This window comes from Haliaeetus albicilla, chromosome 8 (genome assembly GCF_947461875.1).
Source record: "Haliaeetus albicilla chromosome 8, bHalAlb1.1, whole genome shotgun sequence".
In the NCBI taxonomy this organism is placed as follows: domain Eukaryota; kingdom Metazoa; phylum Chordata; class Aves; order Accipitriformes; family Accipitridae; genus Haliaeetus; species Haliaeetus albicilla.
The window spans coordinates 43,560,670-43,578,837 of NC_091490.1; the positions used below are offsets into that span (position 1 = coordinate 43,560,670).

The following is an 18,168-nucleotide window of genomic DNA, read 5'->3' on the forward strand; positions in this document are numbered from 1 at the left end:
CCCCCCCCCCGCCTTGTTTTCCTGGGGACGGGAGGGTCCCACGGGTGCTGGGGTGGGACGCGTTCGCTGGCTGCCCCAGGGTGCGCATTAAGACCCCCCCCTCAAAAAAAAACCATCACCGTGTTTTATTAAAACCAGTTCTGGCCACTTCTGCAGCAGTAGCACCCACTGCCCCGGGGTGGGTGCCCCCCCGCCCCCCCAATTCACATGGGGTAACGTGGGGGCACAGCCAGGGCTTGGCTCCCACGCGGGGACAGGCAGCACCCACCCAGCGCCCAGGGCAGCTCCCAGGGGACCCCAGACCCAGGAGGCTCCCTGGGACGCAGAGCACCCAGAGGACCCCAAAACCAGCGGCACGAGGAGCCTGTGGGTTTGTTCTCCGTTCCCCGGGTGGGTGCAATGGCTGGGTGGGCTCTGGCTGCATCCCCGCAGCATCGCCACCCCCTCCCCAGCACCCAGCCCCTGGGGTCTCCCCTGGGGTCCCCCCTGGGGTCATCGTCCCACGGCGTCGGTACCGGCCGGTGCGCAGGCTCAGAAATAGACGGCGCTGTCGCGGGCGTCGCGGTCGTACTCCTGGATCCGCGCCTTGATGTGCGTCAGCTTCTTCTTCAGGTATTCGCAGCGCTGCTGCTTCTCCAGGAAGGCCGAATCCTGCCAGCCGCACCGTGCTCAGCTGGGAGGAACCCTGCCACGGCACCGGGGTCCTGCGGTGCCCTGGGGACCCCCCCAAGCGTTGGGGAGGGGGGAGAGGCACTGTGGGGAGGCCGTGGGCTTGCAGCCTCCCAGCACAGGGAGCAGAACCTGAGCCCTTCCCCTGCTCACCCTTTTCTTCCTCACATATTCATGCCAGACGTGGGCCACCTTGCTCCCATCCTGCGGGCCAGAAAGACATGTCCTGGAACCCCGGGGGGCTCAGCCTGGCTGAGCACAGCCCTAATGAGGCAGCTGGAGCTAATGAGCACAGGAGGGGGCTCCAGGGCAGCCAGCCATCCTTCATGCCACGGAGTGAAAACCTCTCCCAGGGTGTAGCCGAGAAATGCTTGTTAATTTTCTAGCAGCTGCCCGATGACTTTGAGCACGGCTCATGTCTCGCAGCTGCAGAATCCTGGGTGTCTGCACGTCCCCTCCTGTCCCCCCCCACCCGCTGCAGGTCCCCAGGCTCATCCCCAGTCCCTGCAGAGACTGCCCAACTCATCACACCCAACCCTGCTCGCAAGACACATGGTGCCCACAGCCGGTGCCCACCAAGGGACCCACCATCCTGCTCATGGTGTGCCGGGGCAGCTGGCCCATCGCCGCCTCCATCTCCCCGAGCCTCTGCCGTGCGGTGCGGACCTCCCCGAGCAGCTCCGTGTATTCCGCCAGCTGGTCCTGGAAGACGCCCTTGTAGCCCTCCCGCTGCCGGGGGCTCCGGATCGCCGGGTACTTTCTGCACCGCCACGAGGCCATGAGGCTCAGGGTGCGGGAGGGAGAGCCCGGGTGCTGCCTGTGGCGCTGCCCGCACGCCCAGGGGGGCAGGACCCTCTCGGTTGGGTGTCGGGGGTCCCTGGGGTTCTGTGATACCCCATCCTGTGGCCGTCCCCATCCCCACGGGAGTCACTTACGCTACGTAGTCTGGGACAGCACGTGGTCGGGGTGCCAGCCCCGGGGGGACGGACCTGGCCCCCGGCTTCTTGCCCTCCTCGGCAGTGGGGACCCTCCCTGAGGGTCTCCCCGATGGCATCACCTCGTCCTCGAAGACGACGCGCCTGGCTCGGGCTGGCGGAGGCTTCAGGAGGTAAAGGAGGGGTGTGAGGCTGCACGACCCCCACACTATACCGGGGGGGCACGGGGTGGGGAGGACCATCGGGGCTGTCCCCGCTCCTGGAGACGGTGGGACCCCCGGAGACCTCCGGGTGCTTCCAGACCACCTTGCACCTCCACAGCCAGAGGGACGGGAGGCTGCCGGCCAGGCAGAGCAGTGCCGTGAGGAAGAGGAAGATGAGAGCGGCTGCATGCATCCTCGGCCAAGCGGCAGATGCCGGTGAGGAGGGGGCCGTGGCACAGCCCCAGGAGGATGGCAGTGAGGAGCCAGGCCAGGCCAGCTGCCTCCAGCCGCCCCCCCTGGCCAGGACTTCATGGAGGCAAAGTGGGGGCCGAACACCTCCAGCCCAGCCTGGGGGTCCAGCACCCCCCCACACCCAGCTCCATACCCGGCAGCCCCAGCTCTCTGGTGGGACAGATGGGCTCGGCCGTTGGCTCGTGGCGGCTTCGGGGTGACGGGGGTCCCCTGGGTGCATCCGGCGGCTGCTTCGCTTCCCCACCTCCGGGCTGAGCCCCACTGGAGGAGAAGCCCCAAGATGAGCAGGGATGGGAGCAAACCCCACGGCAAGCAGACACAGGTCACAGTGCTACCAGCCCTTTTTGCGTGCCTCAGTTTCCCCCACGGGGCACACATGCAGCCTGGCCCCGAGCCACCTTCCTTCCCCATCGCTCGCCAGGGATTTACGAGTGGCCACTGACGTGGGGACCCGGCCGTGAGCTCTGACTGTGCCCTGGGATGTCACCTCCCCACTGTGAGCTGCTCCTGGTGCATGGCTGCCACCCCATCCTGGTTCCCCACAGCCTGGGCTGGAAATGCCCATGGGTGAGTGGGAAAGCACCCACTGGTGCTCCCAGTACCCAGGCTGGGTGGGAGCAGGGACCAGCTGGAGCCCCTCTGGGCAGGAGGAAAGGAAGGGTCCCCACTGCATCGCTTCCAGCCATCCCCACGACCACCAAGGACCCCGCAAGATGCTGCTGGACTCGTGTCAAGCGGACCAGCCCTGCTGTGTCACTCCCGAGCTCCGTGTCGTCCCCCCTGTCCCCATGCCAGCCCCTGCAGGACAGCGTCCAGCCCCTGAGCCCCTGCCAACGGCGTTACCTGCCCGTCTCATGGTGGGACACGGTCCTGGGGCTCACCACGACGTCCCTCAGCCGCTGCCCACCACCACCAATGCCCACCACCGCCCGCCACCACTGCCGCCAGGCACCAGCAGTTAAATATTAACAGCGCCGCGCCGCCCCGAAGCGTGGCACGGGGCCCTGCGTGGGCAGGATCCGGCCACTGCCCACCCCAGCCTCCCACCCTGGCTCCCACACAACCTCCACCCTGCCCGGTGCCCGCTGGGGGCCGCATTCTGCACCCGCCTTCTGCAGGGCCCCAGCACCAGACCCTGGTTTTGGCTTTGCAAAATTTTTGGCTTTGCTTTTTGAGCAGCACCAACATCCCGGGGCTGCGTATGGGGAGCCCAGGTACCCCAGCACGGCCAATGATGCTCTGAGCCCAGCCCCATCACCCCCCCCCATTCCACTGCTATGAGCCCCCCAAACCTACCCCAGTGTCAGCAAGTGGGGGGGGCTGCAAGCTCCCAGCCCTCTCAGTGTCCCCCCCCGGGGGGTTTGAAGCCCCCATGTCAGCCCCATCCTCCCCCTGCAAGGTTCCTGGGATGGGGGGGAGCCTCTGCAGTGAGGGGCGCTGCAAAGATCCCCCCCAAGAGCATCCCCCCACCCCTCACCACCACCCCCAACCCAGGACCCCATCCCACCCCTCCCGCCGGGCAGGGGTCCCGCTGCCATGAGCAGAGAGCGACGCGTCCAGTTCAGCCTCCTTTAATGTGCGCCTCAGCCCCCCCTGCCCCCACCCCCCCACCCGAGGGTCCTGGCTGGGGAGCAGGACCAGCCCCCGGGGGGTCCGGGGCTGTGGGGGTCCTGGCAGAGGGTCCTTGCCCACCCCGCTGGGAAAGGGCTGGGCTGAATATTGCATCCAGGAATCTCACAGCACTTTACAATGGTCGGTACCGTTGCCCCCCCCCTCCCTCCCCACCCCATCCCCATTTTACAGATGGGGGAAACTGAGGCACAGAGAGGTGACGTGACTTCGCCAAGGTCACTTCGTGGCAGAGCCAGGAACAGAGCTCCCCCCCCCCGCCAAAATCCTCAAGCCCCAGGGCTCAGCCCTGCTCTCACCTCGGGGGTCTGCCCCCCACCTCCGCACCCTCCAGGCAAGACCCCAGGCGTCCCCCCACCCTGTCCCCAACCTCCACCCCCCCAAACCCGGGGGGGCAGCCCCCAGACCCCCCCACAACGCTCAGGGCTCCTGGCTTCTCCCCCTCTCCCTTTCTCCCCCCCTCCCAGCTCCTGCCCCCCCCCCCGGGGCTGCTCCATCCCCCCTAGAGCTGCTCCATCCCCCCCGGCGCAGCGGCTGCTGCATCCCCCCCCCCCCCCCAAAAGCCCTCCTGGAGGCTGGGGCTCACCTCCCGCCTGGCCAGGAGGGGGGGCACGGGATGGCCCGGGGGGGGGGCTCCAGCCTCACGCCAGCACAGTGAACGCAGGAAATTTATACAGGGCTTTACAGAACAAAGCTACTGAAATCAGCCACACGATGGCCAGACATAAGAGGGGCCCCGGCCACCCCCCACCCCATCACCCGCTGTCCGAGGAGGTGGGGGGGGCGGTGGAAGGGGACCTGGGGGTTCGGGTGGGGGTGCAAGGGGCCGTGGCGGAGCAGAGACGGGGGGTCCAGCTCCCCAGGAGCTCACGCTGCTGCTGCCCCAGGGCTTGGCTGACCAGCCCCGGCAGCGCCAGCAGGCTCAGCCCCAACGCCTCCATCTTGCTCTCCAGGGCGCCCAGCCGCTTCTCCAGGTCCTCGTTACGCTCCTGCAGCTCCGAGACCATGTCGTACATGATGTTCTGGGTCTGACGGGAATCGGGGGGGTGTGGAAGGGGGGGTGTGTCTCAGCGCCGGGAGCCCCCTGCAGCGGGGTCCCCCAGATCCCACCCCGGCATCGCTCACCTTTGCCAGGTCCACCAGCGTGTTGGCCTGGTCGTTCAGCTTCCGCTGCTCCATCTTCACGCTCCTCAACCTGCAGAGACATGGGGGGAGCAGGGTCAGGGTCAGTGACACCCCCATGCAACCCCCCCCAGCACCCTAGCATGCAGCCCCCCCCCCAATGCCGCAAGCACAGCCTCTGCCCCTCCATCCTCTTCCCAGACAGCCCTGGGGGGGGGGGGGGGGCTGCACCGCCATGTCCCCCACTCCCCACGTTTTGCAGCGATGAGCCCATGCACACGGGAGCAGACGGAGGAGAGGAGCAGCCCCGCGGGGCGACTTACTTCTGAGCTCTGCAGGGACGGGGCAGAACAGAGACAAAACACAACAGCAGGTTTAATACCACCACGAAGAGCGCAGCGAGACGACAGCAGCCGCAGCACGGACCCCCCCACCCTGGGTGTTCCCCCACCAAGCCGGACACCCATAGGTTTACCCCCCCAAAGTAGGAGGCAGCTAGGAGCTTGCAGCCCCCCAGCCCTGCTCCCCGATGCGGGTGAAGCTGGACGGCAGACACGGTCACATCAAGCCTCATTCATCGGGTACCCTTGGCGTCACCCCAGCATCATGGGGGTCCTCACATGGGAAAGCATTCCCACAGCGGGGACGGGGACAGGGGACGGGGACCACCTGGCTCCCAACCCGGGGGTCCAGGCAGCACGGGTGCAGAAGGGGAAAAAGCACCCGGCTCTCCTTCCGGAGCCACGACAGGGAAAAACCTCCTCGTAGGAAGCAGGTAAAGGTTTGGCACTTACTGATGGATGGCTTGGAGGAACTTACGCTGGTGTTTCCGAACTTTGGCATGGTCGATCTTCTTCACCAGCTTGGTGTGTTTGTAGATGAGCCACGTTTCCCTGAGTACGTTGGCAGCAGCATTTTTCACCTGGAAGCAACAGAGCACCGGGGTCAGGGGTGGAGATGGCTGGTCCTGCGCCTGGTGATGGGGCTAGCGGGGGGGACGGCACTGGCAGGGGGGGTCTTACCCGCTTCGTTAGCTGCGTATCCATCATGAAGTTGTGCACGTGTTTCTCCGCTTTGGTGAGCTCTAGCTTTCTGGCAACGACAGCGACGACCAGAGCGGTGCAGCCGGCACCCTGAGGGCAGAGAGCCCCGCGGTGAGGGCAGTGGCAGGACCGGGGGGTGCAGGACTCGTCCCCCACCCCGTCCCGCCTGCCCCCCTCCCTGGCGCTCACCATGATGCCGGTGAGCAGACACACGCCCTTCCCGCAGTAGGTGTGCGGCACCATGTCCCCGTAGCCGATGGAGAGGAAGGTGATGGAGATCAGCCACATTGCCCCCAAGAAGTTGCTGGTCACCTCCTGCTTGTCGTGGTACCTGCCCGGGGCCGAGCGCAGCCACTGTCACTGCACGGTCCCGGTCCCACCACGTGCCCCCCCACGGCGCTACCGGCTTTGCCGCATGGTTTTTAGCCCCTTTCCCATCTGCCAGCTGTAGCCAGGAGAGTCCCCAAGCTCCCAGGTGCACTGCTGGCATGTGGGTCCCCAAAGAAGCTGGGGACACCCTGGGGACACCAGGTATGGCCACTCTGGACATGGGTGCCAGGGAGGAGGAAAACCTCCAAGCTGCGGCCCCCAGGAACAGGGCTGGCTCGGGGGGGGCTGCTGGACGAGGATAACGAGGTGACGGGTGCGGAGCAGCAGCCCCCACGCAGGGATGGCAGCGACCTCCGTCCTCCTGGAGCTCCCCCAGAGATCTCAAAGCACAGGACACGGGTGTCACCGCTGGACCCCCCAGGGAGGGGACACCCCATCTCTGCAGAGCGGGGGAAGGTTGCACAGACCTGGCTGGAGCGGAGCACCCCTCGCCCCGCGAGCCCCTGGGGGGCCACCCTGGTGAGCCGCCCCCCCCCCCCCCCCAAGCAAGCCCAGGACTACGAAGGGTCCCGAGGCCATCACGGGCATCACTGTGGGGGGAGAGGGGGACACTGTGCTTTGAGATTCTGTGGCCAGCGCGGATGCCACGAATGCAGACAGCTGTGCCCCCCGCCCCCCCCAAGGAACCCCGGACACAGCCCCCGCCACTTGCCGGGACAAGCCCGGCTGGGGGACGGGGACGGGCGCTGGGTGCAGCCAAGCTGGGCAGCGGGACAAAGGCATGCGGGGAGCAGCGGGGAGCCAGGAAATCCAGGTGCCGGGGGTGAGAAAAGGGAAGGAAGGAGACAGGAGCGAGCCAGGGTGGACTCAAGCGTGTGGCGAGGAATTTAGGATTGCTGCGTCCCTCCACCCGGCCCCCCAGGGCACAGCCCTGCGGTTTGGCCTTGGAACCTCAGCCGGCACCGAGGGATGCGGCAGGGTGATGCTGGGGGGCACCGCGTGGCCGAGGGGGACCTGCACCCTGGGGTGGGCTGGCAGTGAGGGCTGAGCCTGTCCCCAAAAGGCTGGCAGCCCAAGGACGTCACCCCAAGGCGATGCTCCCTGGGACAGCGGGGGCTGCGGTGCTCCCCACTCCCCTCCATCCTCCCAAGGAGCACCCAGGACTCCTTCAATGCACCCAAACTGTGCACGTTAAGGAGGGAAAACGCCGAGCAACGGCAACCCCCGGAGCTGAGCAAAAGCCCTTTCAAAACTCAGCTGAAGCCTCTGGTTAGAAACAAGAAGAATCCAGCGGCTCCTTCCTGACAGCTCCGGCTCGGCTCCGCTCCTTGCCAGGGTTTCTCCCTCCAGGGCCACCCCAGGACCCGCAGTGATTCCTGCAGCAAGCCCACCCCTCCGAGAGCACCCTGAGAGCCGGGGCAGAAGGAGCCATGCTCCAGCCCCCCCCCCCATGCTGCAACGGGACCCCCAGCTCGTGCCTGTGGCCAGACTGGGCACCGTGGCCACCCCAGCTCGGGGGGCACAGCAGGGACAGAAAGCAGCTGCTGAGGTTCCAAGTGGAAAAGGGCTCCGGCCCCTTTCTGTATCCATGGCCTCTTTGCCTCCCTCCAGGCCCCCCAGCCTTGAACCGCCCCCCCCCAACCCGCCGGCTGCAGCTAATCCTAAATTCTGGGTAGCACAAGCCTGGGGCGGGGGGGACGCCCCGTGCAGGACGCGCTGTCGGTCCCTGGGGTGACTCACAGTTTGTCCCTGCGAGCAGCAGAGCGGTCAGGGAGGGAAAACAAGAGCAGTTAATGCGCGTCCCGGGGGAGCGGCCGAGAAGGGGCGAGCACGGGCAGGGCACCGGCACGGGCATCCCGGCCCCAGCATCCCGGCCCTGGCATCCCGGCGGGCGCAGCTGAGGAGCACGGGCCACATCCTGCGCGAGGGCTCGGTCCCCTTTGCGAGACCCCCAGCTCTGCCTGGCCAGACCCGCCGGCGGAGAGGGGGTCCTGCTGCGTCCCAGGGGGGGCACAGAAGGGCTTGGGGGGGATCTGGGGACAGCCTGGGGGTCCGGCTGCCCCCACCTCACTCAGCAAGCAGTTTTGGTTTGGCAAAACCATCCTGGCCACCACCCAGGGCACGAGGGTCCCGCCGGGGAAGGTCTGCCTGGAGAGCAGGGGCCTCCTCTCCAAGGGGCCTCTTCTCTCCCCCCAGCCCTGCCGGGGTCTGCACCGTGCGTCCTCAGCTGCACCCCAGCCCTGCAGCCCCCATCCCTGCCCCCCCCGCCAAAGAGCCCCGTTGGGGAGCACCCCACGTACCTCTCGCAGACACGGACCGTCCAGGCGGCGATGATCCAGGAGGAGATGCTGAAGACCAGGAGGACGGTGCCGGGGCAGATGGTCATGAGGGTCTTCATGACGAAGCGGGTGTTGAAGTTGATCTTGTTGAGGGCACCGATGCTGCGGGAGGAGGCGTCGGTGAAGAGCTTGCTGTGCAGCAGCATGACGCGCCCGATCAGGTACAGCCGCAGGAACATGGGGATGGAGAGGATGATGTCTACATCGGCATCGGCCACCGAGGCGGCGTAGGTGAAAGCCAACCGCGCCGTCCAGGTGAAGAGGTACTGGCCGGGGATGGGGTGGATGGCGCAGACGATCAGCTCCAGGGCAATGAAGAAGATGCGCTCGTAGGTCATGGCGATGCGCCAGTCGTCGGCGCCGTTATCCACCATGAAGAGCTGCGGGGGGAGAAAGGGGTGTTGAGGTGGGTGGTGGGACCCCCGGGGCGGCACAGCCCTGGTGAGCACCCACCGGCGGGTGCCCCTCACCTGGATCTCCCTGGCGTGGTACATGACGATGAGCCCCAGGAGGATGACGGTCGAGAGGCTGATAAGGCATTTCAGTGCAAACGAATACGATGACTCCTGAGAGGGGAGCGGGCAGCGTGAGCCCGGCCGGACCCCCCCCATGGGTCCCCCACCCACCGTGATCCCTACCTTGGTGTAGACGCCCCAGGACAGCTCCGTCTCCGTGACCATCACCACGATGCCGAACATCCCGAAAATGAGGGCGTAATCGCTGAGGCGCTTCCGCTTCTCAAAGAGGGCTCGCCGGTGCCCCAGCTTGTACCCGATGTTCTGGTTCCTCCGGGGTCCTCGCCCCCGCTCCTCGGCCGCATCCTGCCCCGGGGCCGCCGCCGCCGGGCCGGGATCCGGACCCCCGGGCTGCTCCGGCCGTGAGACCACCACCTCGAGGCCGGGGGGACAGTGAGGTCGCAGCGGCTGGGTCTCACCCTCCAGCGGGTGCAGGGTGCGAGCGGAGGCGTTCAGGGGGCCCCGGGGCCGTGCCACCCCCCCATTGTACCGGCAGCCGCTCATGGCTCTGGCGGAGAGGGGGCCGGGCGATCCCGCATGGCTCAGCGGCGCGGGGGCGACCTGTGGGAGAGGGGACGGTGTCGGGCGGGGGGCACGTGTGGGTTGGGGGGTCCCGGGGGAGCCGGGGTGGGCATCCTCGCTCCACCCGGTACCGAGCGACGCCTGCCAGGGCACATGGTGCCCATGTGCCGGCCTCGACGGCGGCGGGGATGTGCCCTGCCCGCGGCGGGGACGCGTCCTGCCCACGGGGGGACGTGCCCCCTGCCCGGGGGTCGGTGCCACTGCAGCCCAGCCGCCCCCTCCGTACCCCCCCCCACCCCCCCCCCCGGGTTGGCGGCAGCAAGGGCAGGACGGGTCTGGCCCCACGGTGCCCCCGGTACCCGGCGCTGGCCCCTGCCCGCGGCCCCGGGACGGCTCCGGTAACGAGCTGCAGCTGCGCGTCCCCGCCACCCCCCGACGTCCCCGCCGTGCCCGGGGCTCCCGGTACCGGGGCGCCCGGCCGGCTCTCGGCTCGGCTTAACCCCACTCCCCGGCCCAACCCGGCCCGCTGCCTGCTACCTGCCGCCGGGCCGGGCCGGGGCCGGGGCCGGGGCCGCGCCGCCGCCGCCGCCGCCGCTGCCGCCGCCGCAGCCCGGCTCGGTCCCGGGGGCGCGCGGCGGCGGGACCGGAGCGCTCGGGGGCGGGGCGGAGGCGGGGAGGAACGGCTCATTGGCGGAGACCGTCCACGCCCCCGGTGACGGACACCGCGCCACGCCCTTTGCCACGCCCCACCCCGAGCGCTGACCCCGCCCCTCCCAGTGCTCTCCCCCCCCCGCTCCTCCGGCCCCCTCCATGCACTCCCTGACACCCCCCTGCGCCCCCAGACCCCTCTGCCGCCCCCGCACCCACACACACCGACCCGGCCCCCCCTCCCCAAGCCCCCCTAGGCCCCGCCCAGCCGTCCTACCCCGGCCCCCCCCCGCCAAGTCCCCACCCCGTGCCACCACTAAGCAGCCCCCCTCCCCGCCCAGCCCCCCCCTCACACCCTTCAGCCCCCCAATGACACCCCCAGCGCCCCCCCATGCACCCCCCCCACACCCCCTACCTCACTGCGCTGGTCCCCTGCGCCCCAAGTCCCATCATCCCCCATGCACCCCCCACCCAGTGCACCCCCTCCATCCTCCCCAGTACGCTGCCTCCAGCATCCCCAGCACGCTCCCAGTACATCTCCTCCGTCACCCCTAGGGCACCCCCCCAGCACCCCTGTGACCCCCCCCCGACACCGCAGTAGCTCCCTGCACCCGCAGCTCTGCCAGCCCCGGCCCCCCCTGCACCCCCTTACCTGCTCTGGCTCCCCGGGGCCAGCCGGGGGGGGCCTCGGGGCGTTAGGGGCTGCGGGACCGGGACTTGGCGCAGGGGGGGTCCGGGGGTCCGGGTGCCATGGGCTTCCCTCCACACCTGGCCGGAGGGGAGACTCGGCATTAGCGGGGTCCCCAAACCCCCCCGGCCGCAGTGTCAGGGACCCTCAGAGCCACCGCACCCGGCCGAGGGTCCTGCCCTGGCATCGCCACCCGGGGGGGGGGGTCATCGTGTCCCTTGTCCACCCACGCACCCCCTGCCTTGGGGGGCAGCGGCGGGGCCGTGGGCAAGGGGGCTGTCGGTGCTGCACCGAGCCCCCCCATTGGCAGCCAGGGTGGGCGAGCGGGGAGTCGGCGAGCAGAGCTGTGTTTTTCGGCTGTGGGTTTGTCACCGGGCCGTGGGGTAAGAGGCAGGGCCGGAGGGGCACCGGGGGCCCGCGGGCACAGCCCCCCGGCCCTGCGCTGTCCCGCTGTGGGGCCAGGGCTGGGCTGCAACGGGGGGAGGCGGCAGCCCGAGCGGTTCCCCCTGGCCCCGCTGCAGGGCTGGCCCAGCAGAGCCAGCGCAGCCCCCCCAGCCCGAGCAGCCCCGTCGCACATGGGGGGTCCCACGGCAGCCAGGACGGACCCCACTGCAGGAACAGCCCCGCCGCAGCCAGCACGGACCCCCAGGACCAACGGCCCCGTTGCACGACTGGCCCCGTCACATGACGGGCCGCACTGCACGAACGGCCCCGCTGCATGGACCCCCCCCCCAGCACCTATGGCCCCGTTGCACGACGGGCCCCAAAAATCCCCACGCGGAGCCCACAGCGCCCACAGCACCCGCAACGCCGTCCCGGTTGGAGGGGCAGGTCGCTGCGGTGCTCCTTTCACGGGGGAGCCGGGGGGGTCCCCGCAGTCTCTCCCCCAGCCCTGCAGCGGGGCTGTACCCTGGGGGGGGACGGCAGCTCCCCGGATTTTAGGCCTCCAAGCGCCGAGTCCTGCTGCAGCCCATCCCAGCTAACACCCTGAACCGGCATCGGCATCCCCGTTGCAAACACCATCACCTTGCCCGGTGCGGGGACGCCTGGGAAGGGGCTGCCATCACCAACATCTCCCCCATCCGTGGGGGGCAGCAGGGCTTTGGGACCCCTTCCCCATTCCCGAGGGATGCACCGGAGCCAAGGAAGACGCTTTCCTGCTACCTATGGGAGCAAAGGCTGCGTGGCCGGGCTCCAGTGCCCAGCTGCTCCCCGGTGTGTATCCGGGGCCGCTGGCTCCCCTCCAGAGCCAGATCATTTTCTCTCCATTCTGCCAAATTTATTGCAGGAAAATGGGTTCCGATTTCTTTTTAATACTCGGTTGGGGAGAAAAATACGCAGCGGGCAGGGCGGAGGGGAAGCGGTTTCCCAGAGCTGCCAGCCCCAGGCCCCCTTTACCGTGGAGGTGCCGGAGATGCCAGAGCCATGCCGGGGCAGAACGTTTGCCCCATGGCCTGGCAAACTTTTCGGCACCTCAAATGGGGTCAGTGAAGCCGCCCCCAGAGCCCTCCCAGACGGATGACAGTAAATATTTTATTAACCATCACTCCACGGTCATTTCGCTAATAGGTTCTATCGATGGCAACGTAAATGGGCCTTATTAAATCTTCCCCCTGTCAGGATATCAATAGGGACATCTCCGGCAGGATTCAGCGCCTGGAGGGTTGATTAAAACTGCGAAGCCCCGAGGGGGGTCCCTGTCCCCTGTCCCCATGGGGACATCATGGCCGGTGGCCGCATCCCTAGGGATGCTCGGGCAGGATGGGCAGCGCAGGGGGCACCGAGCGTGGTCCTCCACGGCCTCATCACGGGGACGGGGACGCGGCAGGTCCCCCCAGCCGGGGCTGCCGGCCACGGCGGCCGTATGTCCTTGAGCAACGGCCCTGAGCGTCCCCGCTCTCGGCAGCTCCCGCACCGGGAGGTTGGCGGTGATGCGGCAGCAGGACACCCACCGCCGCAGCCCGGGTGTCTCGGCACGGCCGCAGGGTGCTCCCGCCGCCCCCGCGGCAGCGCTCGGGGCTGGGACACGGGGACCCACGAGGGCTCACCGCCCTGGTGGGGTGTGGGGGTCCCCGGGGAGAGGCGGGGGGGGCCTACCCTGGGTGGGTATGGGATGTCACGGGCTTTAAAGAGGAGCTGGCTGGGGAAGAACCCTCGGCTGGGGAGGGATGGGGATGTGGGCGAAGGGCTCCTAAGGGGGACCCCGGCCGGGGCAGCATCTCCTCACCCTGCATGGAGCAGGGACACTGGGGGGGGGAGACACGACACATGGATTAACCCCCGCAGGGCTGGGATGCAGCAGCCCCCGGTGCCCTGGGGGTGGCTGTGGGGTGGTGGTGGGACCCTCCGCTCCCCCCGTGCCCCAGAGCAGCGATGCTGCCTGGGAGCAACTGCAGAGGAGGAGGGTGCAGCTAAAAATAGAGGCGGGCAGCCATAAGGCTCCCCGCTGGTGATTTATTTATTACCCGCTTGCTAATTCCTGCCTGGGAATCGCGGTCCCAGGGAGGGTGGGGCAGGAATTTGGGGGAGCAGCGGTTGCCACCGTGGCCATGCCCGCAGGCCCCACGCCAGCAGCTGGGCGGCACGGCCACAGTCCCGCTGCCGTACTGGGGGGAAGGAACCGGGGAACCCCCCCCCCCCATGGCACAGGGGATGGGGCGCTCGGGGCGGTGGGACCCATGCCGTGCCCCCCTGTCCAGGGCCGCAGGAGCTCCCCGCTGGCCGGCACAGGGGCTCAGGGTTTGCTGGGTGCACAAAGTGCATCAGACCCTTTGCAGTCCGTCCGTCCCCCCCCCCATTCCCCGAAATCCCCCGTGGTGGCCCCGGTTCCTCGGGCGGCTACAGCTCCTGCTGCTGCCAAGCCCCAGCCATATGTCCCAGGCTGGAGAGCATCTGTCGGTGCCGGCAGGAGCCCCCGGCCCCCGCAAACGCCGCTGCCCACTCACCGGCACGGGGCTGGATTGGGGGGGGGGGTGTGCCACCGCCGCTGCCCCCCGAGGGCAGGGCAGGGAGGGCTGAGCGTGGTTTGGGGGGCACAGGACCTTCTGAGGCCCCTGGGACTGGCGGAGGCACCGGCACGAGGCCACCGGGCTCCCAAAGAGCACCGGGGTGGCTCGGCCAAGCCCTGCCACCGTGGGACCCCCGGTGATGCCATCAGCCGGGCCCCCGTCCCCCAGGCACCCCACGTCCACCCCGGCACATCAGGACCGGTGCAAAGGGGCAGAGCCCGGCACTGGGGTGATTTGCCCCAGGCAGGATCTGGCCCATTCCCACCCGTGGGGCTGTGGGGTGTCTGCAGGTCCCACGGCGCAGGGGGAGGCATGCAGGCTGGCACACACGCAGGGACATGCGGGGACATACGGGGACACCCGAACCTCCCTGGGCCCGCCATGATGCAGGGGAATCCCTGGCTTGTCCCAGGGTCTCCCTGAGAAAAACCCTCCCCTGAGCCCTGCTGAGACGCCCTGGTGCAGGGGCTGGATCAGGCCCCGGAGGGACCTTGGGGGCAGCGCCAGTGTCCCTGGGGCTGGTGGAGGCAGCTGGGGCCCCCCCAGACCCCCGCAGCCCAAGGGGGACCCCGTCCCCAGCCCTCCCACCTCAGGAGGGGACACACGGCCGGGGACACCCTACCTGCACGGAGCCGAGCGGGTGCCCGGGGCTGGGGTGGGGGGTGCTGTGGGGTCTTGAGGGGGGGGTGGTGGCGTGTTTCAGGCTCCCCACAACACCCCCTCCACCGCCACCGCGCCGCCGTCCCCAGACAAAGCCGCTGCGCCGGGTTCACCCGCCGCCTCCCCCACGCGGCTCGGCTCAGCCGAAGGACAAAGCCGCTCCGCCTGGCTGCCCCCGCCGGGTCACGACGGACCCCCCGCCCAGGGCTGGCTGGGGGGGGACACACGGGTGTCCCTGCTGTCCCTTGAACTGCCACAAACCCCTCGGGAAGAGGGGGGGTGTCCCCCAAACCTCACAAGCACCTTTGGAGAGCACTGTCCCCGCACTGCGGGGCGGTGGTCCCTGCCACCGTGGAGGTGTCCCCACTGCCACCGCGGTCCCCAGCCCTGCACAGGGTCCCCAGGGGCGGCCCAAGGTCATGGGGAAGGTCGGGAGGGGCAGGAAGGGCCCTGCGCCCACAGCCTCGACGGCTGCACCGCGCCATGCCGGGCACTCCCCGGCACATCGAGGCCACAAGCACCGCACGGTGCCAGAACCTGCCGGGAGCCCCGAGCACCAACCCTAGACTTTCACACCCGGCAAACACCGCGCACGGCCACGGCACCGTGCGTGGCCGGAGGTCCCGCCAGCCCCGGTGCCTCGCCGGCCGTGCCACCCCGGCATGGCCGGCTCCCGGCGTCACAGCTGGACCGACCGAGGCTGTTTGCAGCGCAGGGTCTCCCTGGTTTCAGTGGGTGCTGAGCTGGGTGCAGAGTGGGGCCGGTACCCCCGGCCGGAGCCATCCCAGGGCTGTGTCCCACCGGGGCTGTGCCGGCAGCCAGACCCCGCCACCGGGGAGCACCGAGGACCCCCCCGGCCCCTCGACCTGCTCGGCCACGCTCCCCTTCGCAGCTTCGGTCCCCGTGGCCACGCTGCCCCCAAGGATGGAGACCCCCCCCGCGGTCCCCTGACTGCAGCGCAACCGCAGTCAGGGCGTCCCCGGTGTCCCCTGGGTCGCCCCCACTCAGGCACCCCGCCACAGCCGGGGAAAGCCGTCCCCGGGGTCCCCACCGCTGCCATCCCCGGGGTTCCCACCGCTGCCACCCCCGCGCCCGCTCACTTGCCACGGCCCCGCGCTACGGGGAGCATCGGGACGAGCCGGGGTGCCCGAGGAGCGGCGGGGGCATGGACCGGGGTGCAGGGGCCGCGGGCGCTGGCAGTTCTCTGCGCGGCGGAGCAGCAGCGGCGACGGCAGCCGTGCCCGGGCGCGGGTGGGAGCTGCGGCAAGGGGGGGGGGGGGGGTCGGGGGCTTCCCCGCCCCACGCCCCCGCATCGCCCCCCCCCCCCCCCCAGCCCCGCCACGGCGGGCAGTGACCTTGAGGCCTCGGCGCTGGCAGAGGATGGGGGAGGAGGATATTTTTAGCCAAGGCAGAGTCACTCCCACCGCGTCCTCATTGTCACCGCCGTGGGCTGCCTCCCGCGCCACGCTGCCCTGATCTTGCCCCCCCCCTTCCCCGGCTCCCTGCCGCGCTGGGGGGTCCCCACCAGCCAGGGGGTCCCCACGAGCCGGGGGGTCCCCAGGACCCAGGGAATCCCCGGTAGCCAGGGGATCCCCAGGAGTCAGGGGGTTCCCCAGCACCAGGGGGGGACCCCAGGAGCCAGGGAGGGGGTCCCCGGCCCACCGCCCCCCCACCCCAGTGCACCCACCTGCAGACAGACCCCAGCCTCCGCTCCCCTCGAGCGCTGTCGCCGGTGACCATGGCCTGGCGTCAGCACGTGCCGGCGCGGCGGTGAGCCCGGGTTGCCGGGAGGCTCCGCCGGCGCAGCCGGATGAGCTGGGGGCCGGGGGCGGCCGGGCGCCTCGACTCCGGCCCCACGGTCCCGCCTGGCCCCACGCCGCCGCTCTGTGCCTCGGTTTCCCCAGCGCGCAAGGCGGAGGGCTCGGGGCTGCCGGGGTGGCGATGCGGCGGCGTTGCTATTCCGCTCACACGCGCAGCCGCGCGCACCCGCTCCCGGTTCCTCCCCGCCGCCCCGGCCACCGCAGCTATTGTCTGCAGCTAAATTTAGCCGCCTGCCGGCTCCCCCACTTTAATTGCCACATCTGCGGGGACGTGGGCGATCGCCCGCCCCGCGCCTCCCCGAGCACCCACGCCGGCCGCCGTGCTTTTCCCTCCCCGGTGCCCAGCACCATCCCACTCAGGGCGGTGGAAAGCTGGAGCCGCGGTGGCTCTGACCGGGCCGCGGTGCCCTCGGTAACCCGCCGGTTGTACCAAAAGCGGCCCCGTGGCTGGCCTGGCTCGGGCGCGTGAGCAGGACCCAGCACCCAGGGTGGCACGGGGACCACGGGCCCCCACCCCTCGGCGTTGCACCCGGTGGGTGCGCGGCTCCCGGGGATGCGATTGCCACCGGTGGGGAACTGGGACCCCCCCCCCAAGGCCCGGGAAGGGGGGTGTCGAGGTGGCACCCGTGAGCGGCCCCCAGGTTTGGCGTGCGTCGCACCCACGCTCGGCAGGCTGCAGTGGGCGTGCGGGCAGCGAGGTGTGGGCAGGGTGGGCAGCGTGGGGGTATCTGGGGGAGGGGGGGGGGGTATGTGGGTGCTGCCCACCCACCTACAGCCTCCCCCCACTCCAGCTCCCTTTGTCAAGCCAGAGAGCTGCAGGCGGCAGCAGGGCCTGCTTGGGGGAGCGGGGCACACGCGCGTGCAAGCACCCTGCACCGGGGAGAGTGTGCAGAGCGGGCCTTTGCACGGGGGCCCGCGTGTCGCGTGAGGAGGGCGCAGGGGCTGCGGTTGTGCGTGGAACAAAACACGAGGGGGGTGTGCACGGGTGTGGGTGCACAGCGGTGGGTGCAAGGGGGGTTGTGCACAAGGGGTGTGCACAGAGCGGTGTACGTACAGTGCACGGCTACAGGGGTTGCAGCGTGCAGGCGCGTGCCCGCGCAAGGTGTGCTTTGTGCTGCGCGCAGGGGGTAAATGCGCGGTTGTGAGCGCGGCTGCGCGCGTGCAGGACGTTGCATCGCTGCATGTGCGTGTGCAAGAGGTTGCCTGCACGGCTTTGTGTGTGTGTGCGGGGAGGGGGTGCAGCGTGTGCCCAGAGGGGCGCAGGGCTTGCGCTACGTGCACGTTGCTGCAGTGTTCAGGGGGGGTACATGCTGCGGGGGGGGGGGGGGGGGGCCAGGCACGGCGGTGCCCGGAGGGTTGCATGGTGCAGGGGCGGTGCGTGGTGCAGGGGCGAGGAGGGGGGGGGTGCATGAAGAAGGGGAGGAGGGGGCTGCGCGGTGCAGGGAGGGGGGGCACGCTGCAGAGCGTGCGTTCTGCAGAGGGTGTGCATTGTGGGGGGGGCTGCGGGGGAAATGCCCGGTGCCCGGGAGTGCCCGTTGCGGCGGGGGGGGGAATGCCCGGTGTAAGAGGGGGGGGGCGCGGGGGGGGATGCCCGGTGCAAGCCCTGCGCGGCTGCGCGGGCGCTGCGAGGATCCCGGGGCCGCGTGACCGCCCCCCCCCCCGCGGGTTCCCCCGCCCCCGCAGCGGAGCAGCCCGTTGCCATGGCAGCGCCGCCTTTTCCCCCCCCCCGGGGCTGCGCACGGCGCGAACGCGGCCCCCCCCCCCCGCACGGGGGGGGGGGGTAGG

The 18,168-nt window shown here is 70.0% G+C and overlaps 2 protein-coding genes across 9 annotated transcripts; both read right to left on the minus strand.

The window, feature by feature from the left end:
- Positions 1-106: 106 nt before the first annotated feature.
- Positions 107-2,982, minus strand: OCEL1 (occludin/ELL domain containing 1). Its single transcript, XM_069790523.1, has 5 exons — positions 2,903-2,982; positions 1,605-2,320; positions 1,258-1,429; positions 823-873; positions 107-651 (listed from the first exon to the last, which is right to left on the minus strand). The coding sequence occupies exons 2-5, from the start codon at positions 2,117-2,119 to the stop codon at positions 532-534; spliced, it is 858 nt and encodes a 285-aa protein (XP_069646624.1). The 5' UTR covers positions 2,120-2,320; positions 2,903-2,982; the 3' UTR covers positions 107-531.
- Positions 2,983-4,338: 1,356 nt separating this feature from the next.
- On the minus strand, positions 4,339-16,497 carry KCNN1 (potassium calcium-activated channel subfamily N member 1). 8 transcript variants are annotated; one of them, XM_069790517.1, is made up of 10 exons: positions 15,668-15,841; positions 10,860-10,975; positions 9,161-9,598; positions 8,993-9,088; positions 8,484-8,902; positions 6,043-6,184; positions 5,833-5,943; positions 5,605-5,732; positions 4,814-4,883; positions 4,339-4,677 (listed from the first exon to the last, which is right to left on the minus strand). In XM_069790517.1, the coding sequence occupies exons 1-10, from the start codon at positions 15,690-15,692 to the stop codon at positions 4,444-4,446; spliced, it is 1,779 nt and encodes a 592-aa protein (XP_069646618.1). In that variant the 5' UTR covers positions 15,693-15,841; the 3' UTR covers positions 4,339-4,443. The 8 variants fall into 8 exon arrangements, 6 of the variants coding, with proteins under 6 accessions (XP_069646618.1, XP_069646616.1, XP_069646621.1 ...); XM_069790515.1 differs by having other exon boundaries at positions 4,339-4,716; positions 15,668-15,839; XR_011325925.1 differs by having other exon boundaries at positions 4,614-4,716; positions 5,630-5,732.
- Positions 16,498-18,168: the final 1,671 nt, after the last annotated feature.

Bases quoted from the DNA above. Each gene is read 5' to 3' on its own strand.
- OCEL1 (XM_069790523.1), bottom strand. From the start codon at position 2,119: ATGAAGTCCTGGCCAGGGGGGGCGGCTGGAGGCAGCTGGCCTGGCCTG. The intron at 874-1,257 runs GTGGGTCCCTTG...TCTGGCCCGCAG, and splicing joins GGCACACCATGAGCAGGATG to GATGGGAGCAAGGTGGCCCA. The intron at 652-822 runs GTGAGCAGGGGA...TGCGGCTGGCAG, and splicing joins AATATGTGAGGAAGAAAAGG to GATTCGGCCTTCCTGGAGAA.
- KCNN1 (XM_069790514.1), bottom strand. From the start codon at position 15,692: ATGCTCCCCGTAGCGCGGGGCCGTG. The intron at 9,089-9,160 runs GTAGGGATCACG...CTCCCCTCTCAG, and splicing joins CCTGGGGCGTCTACACCAAG to GAGTCATCGTATTCGTTTGC. The intron at 5,733-5,832 runs GTAAGACCCCCC...TGTTGCTTCCAG, and splicing joins ATACGCAGCTAACGAAGCGG to GTGAAAAATGCTGCTGCCAA.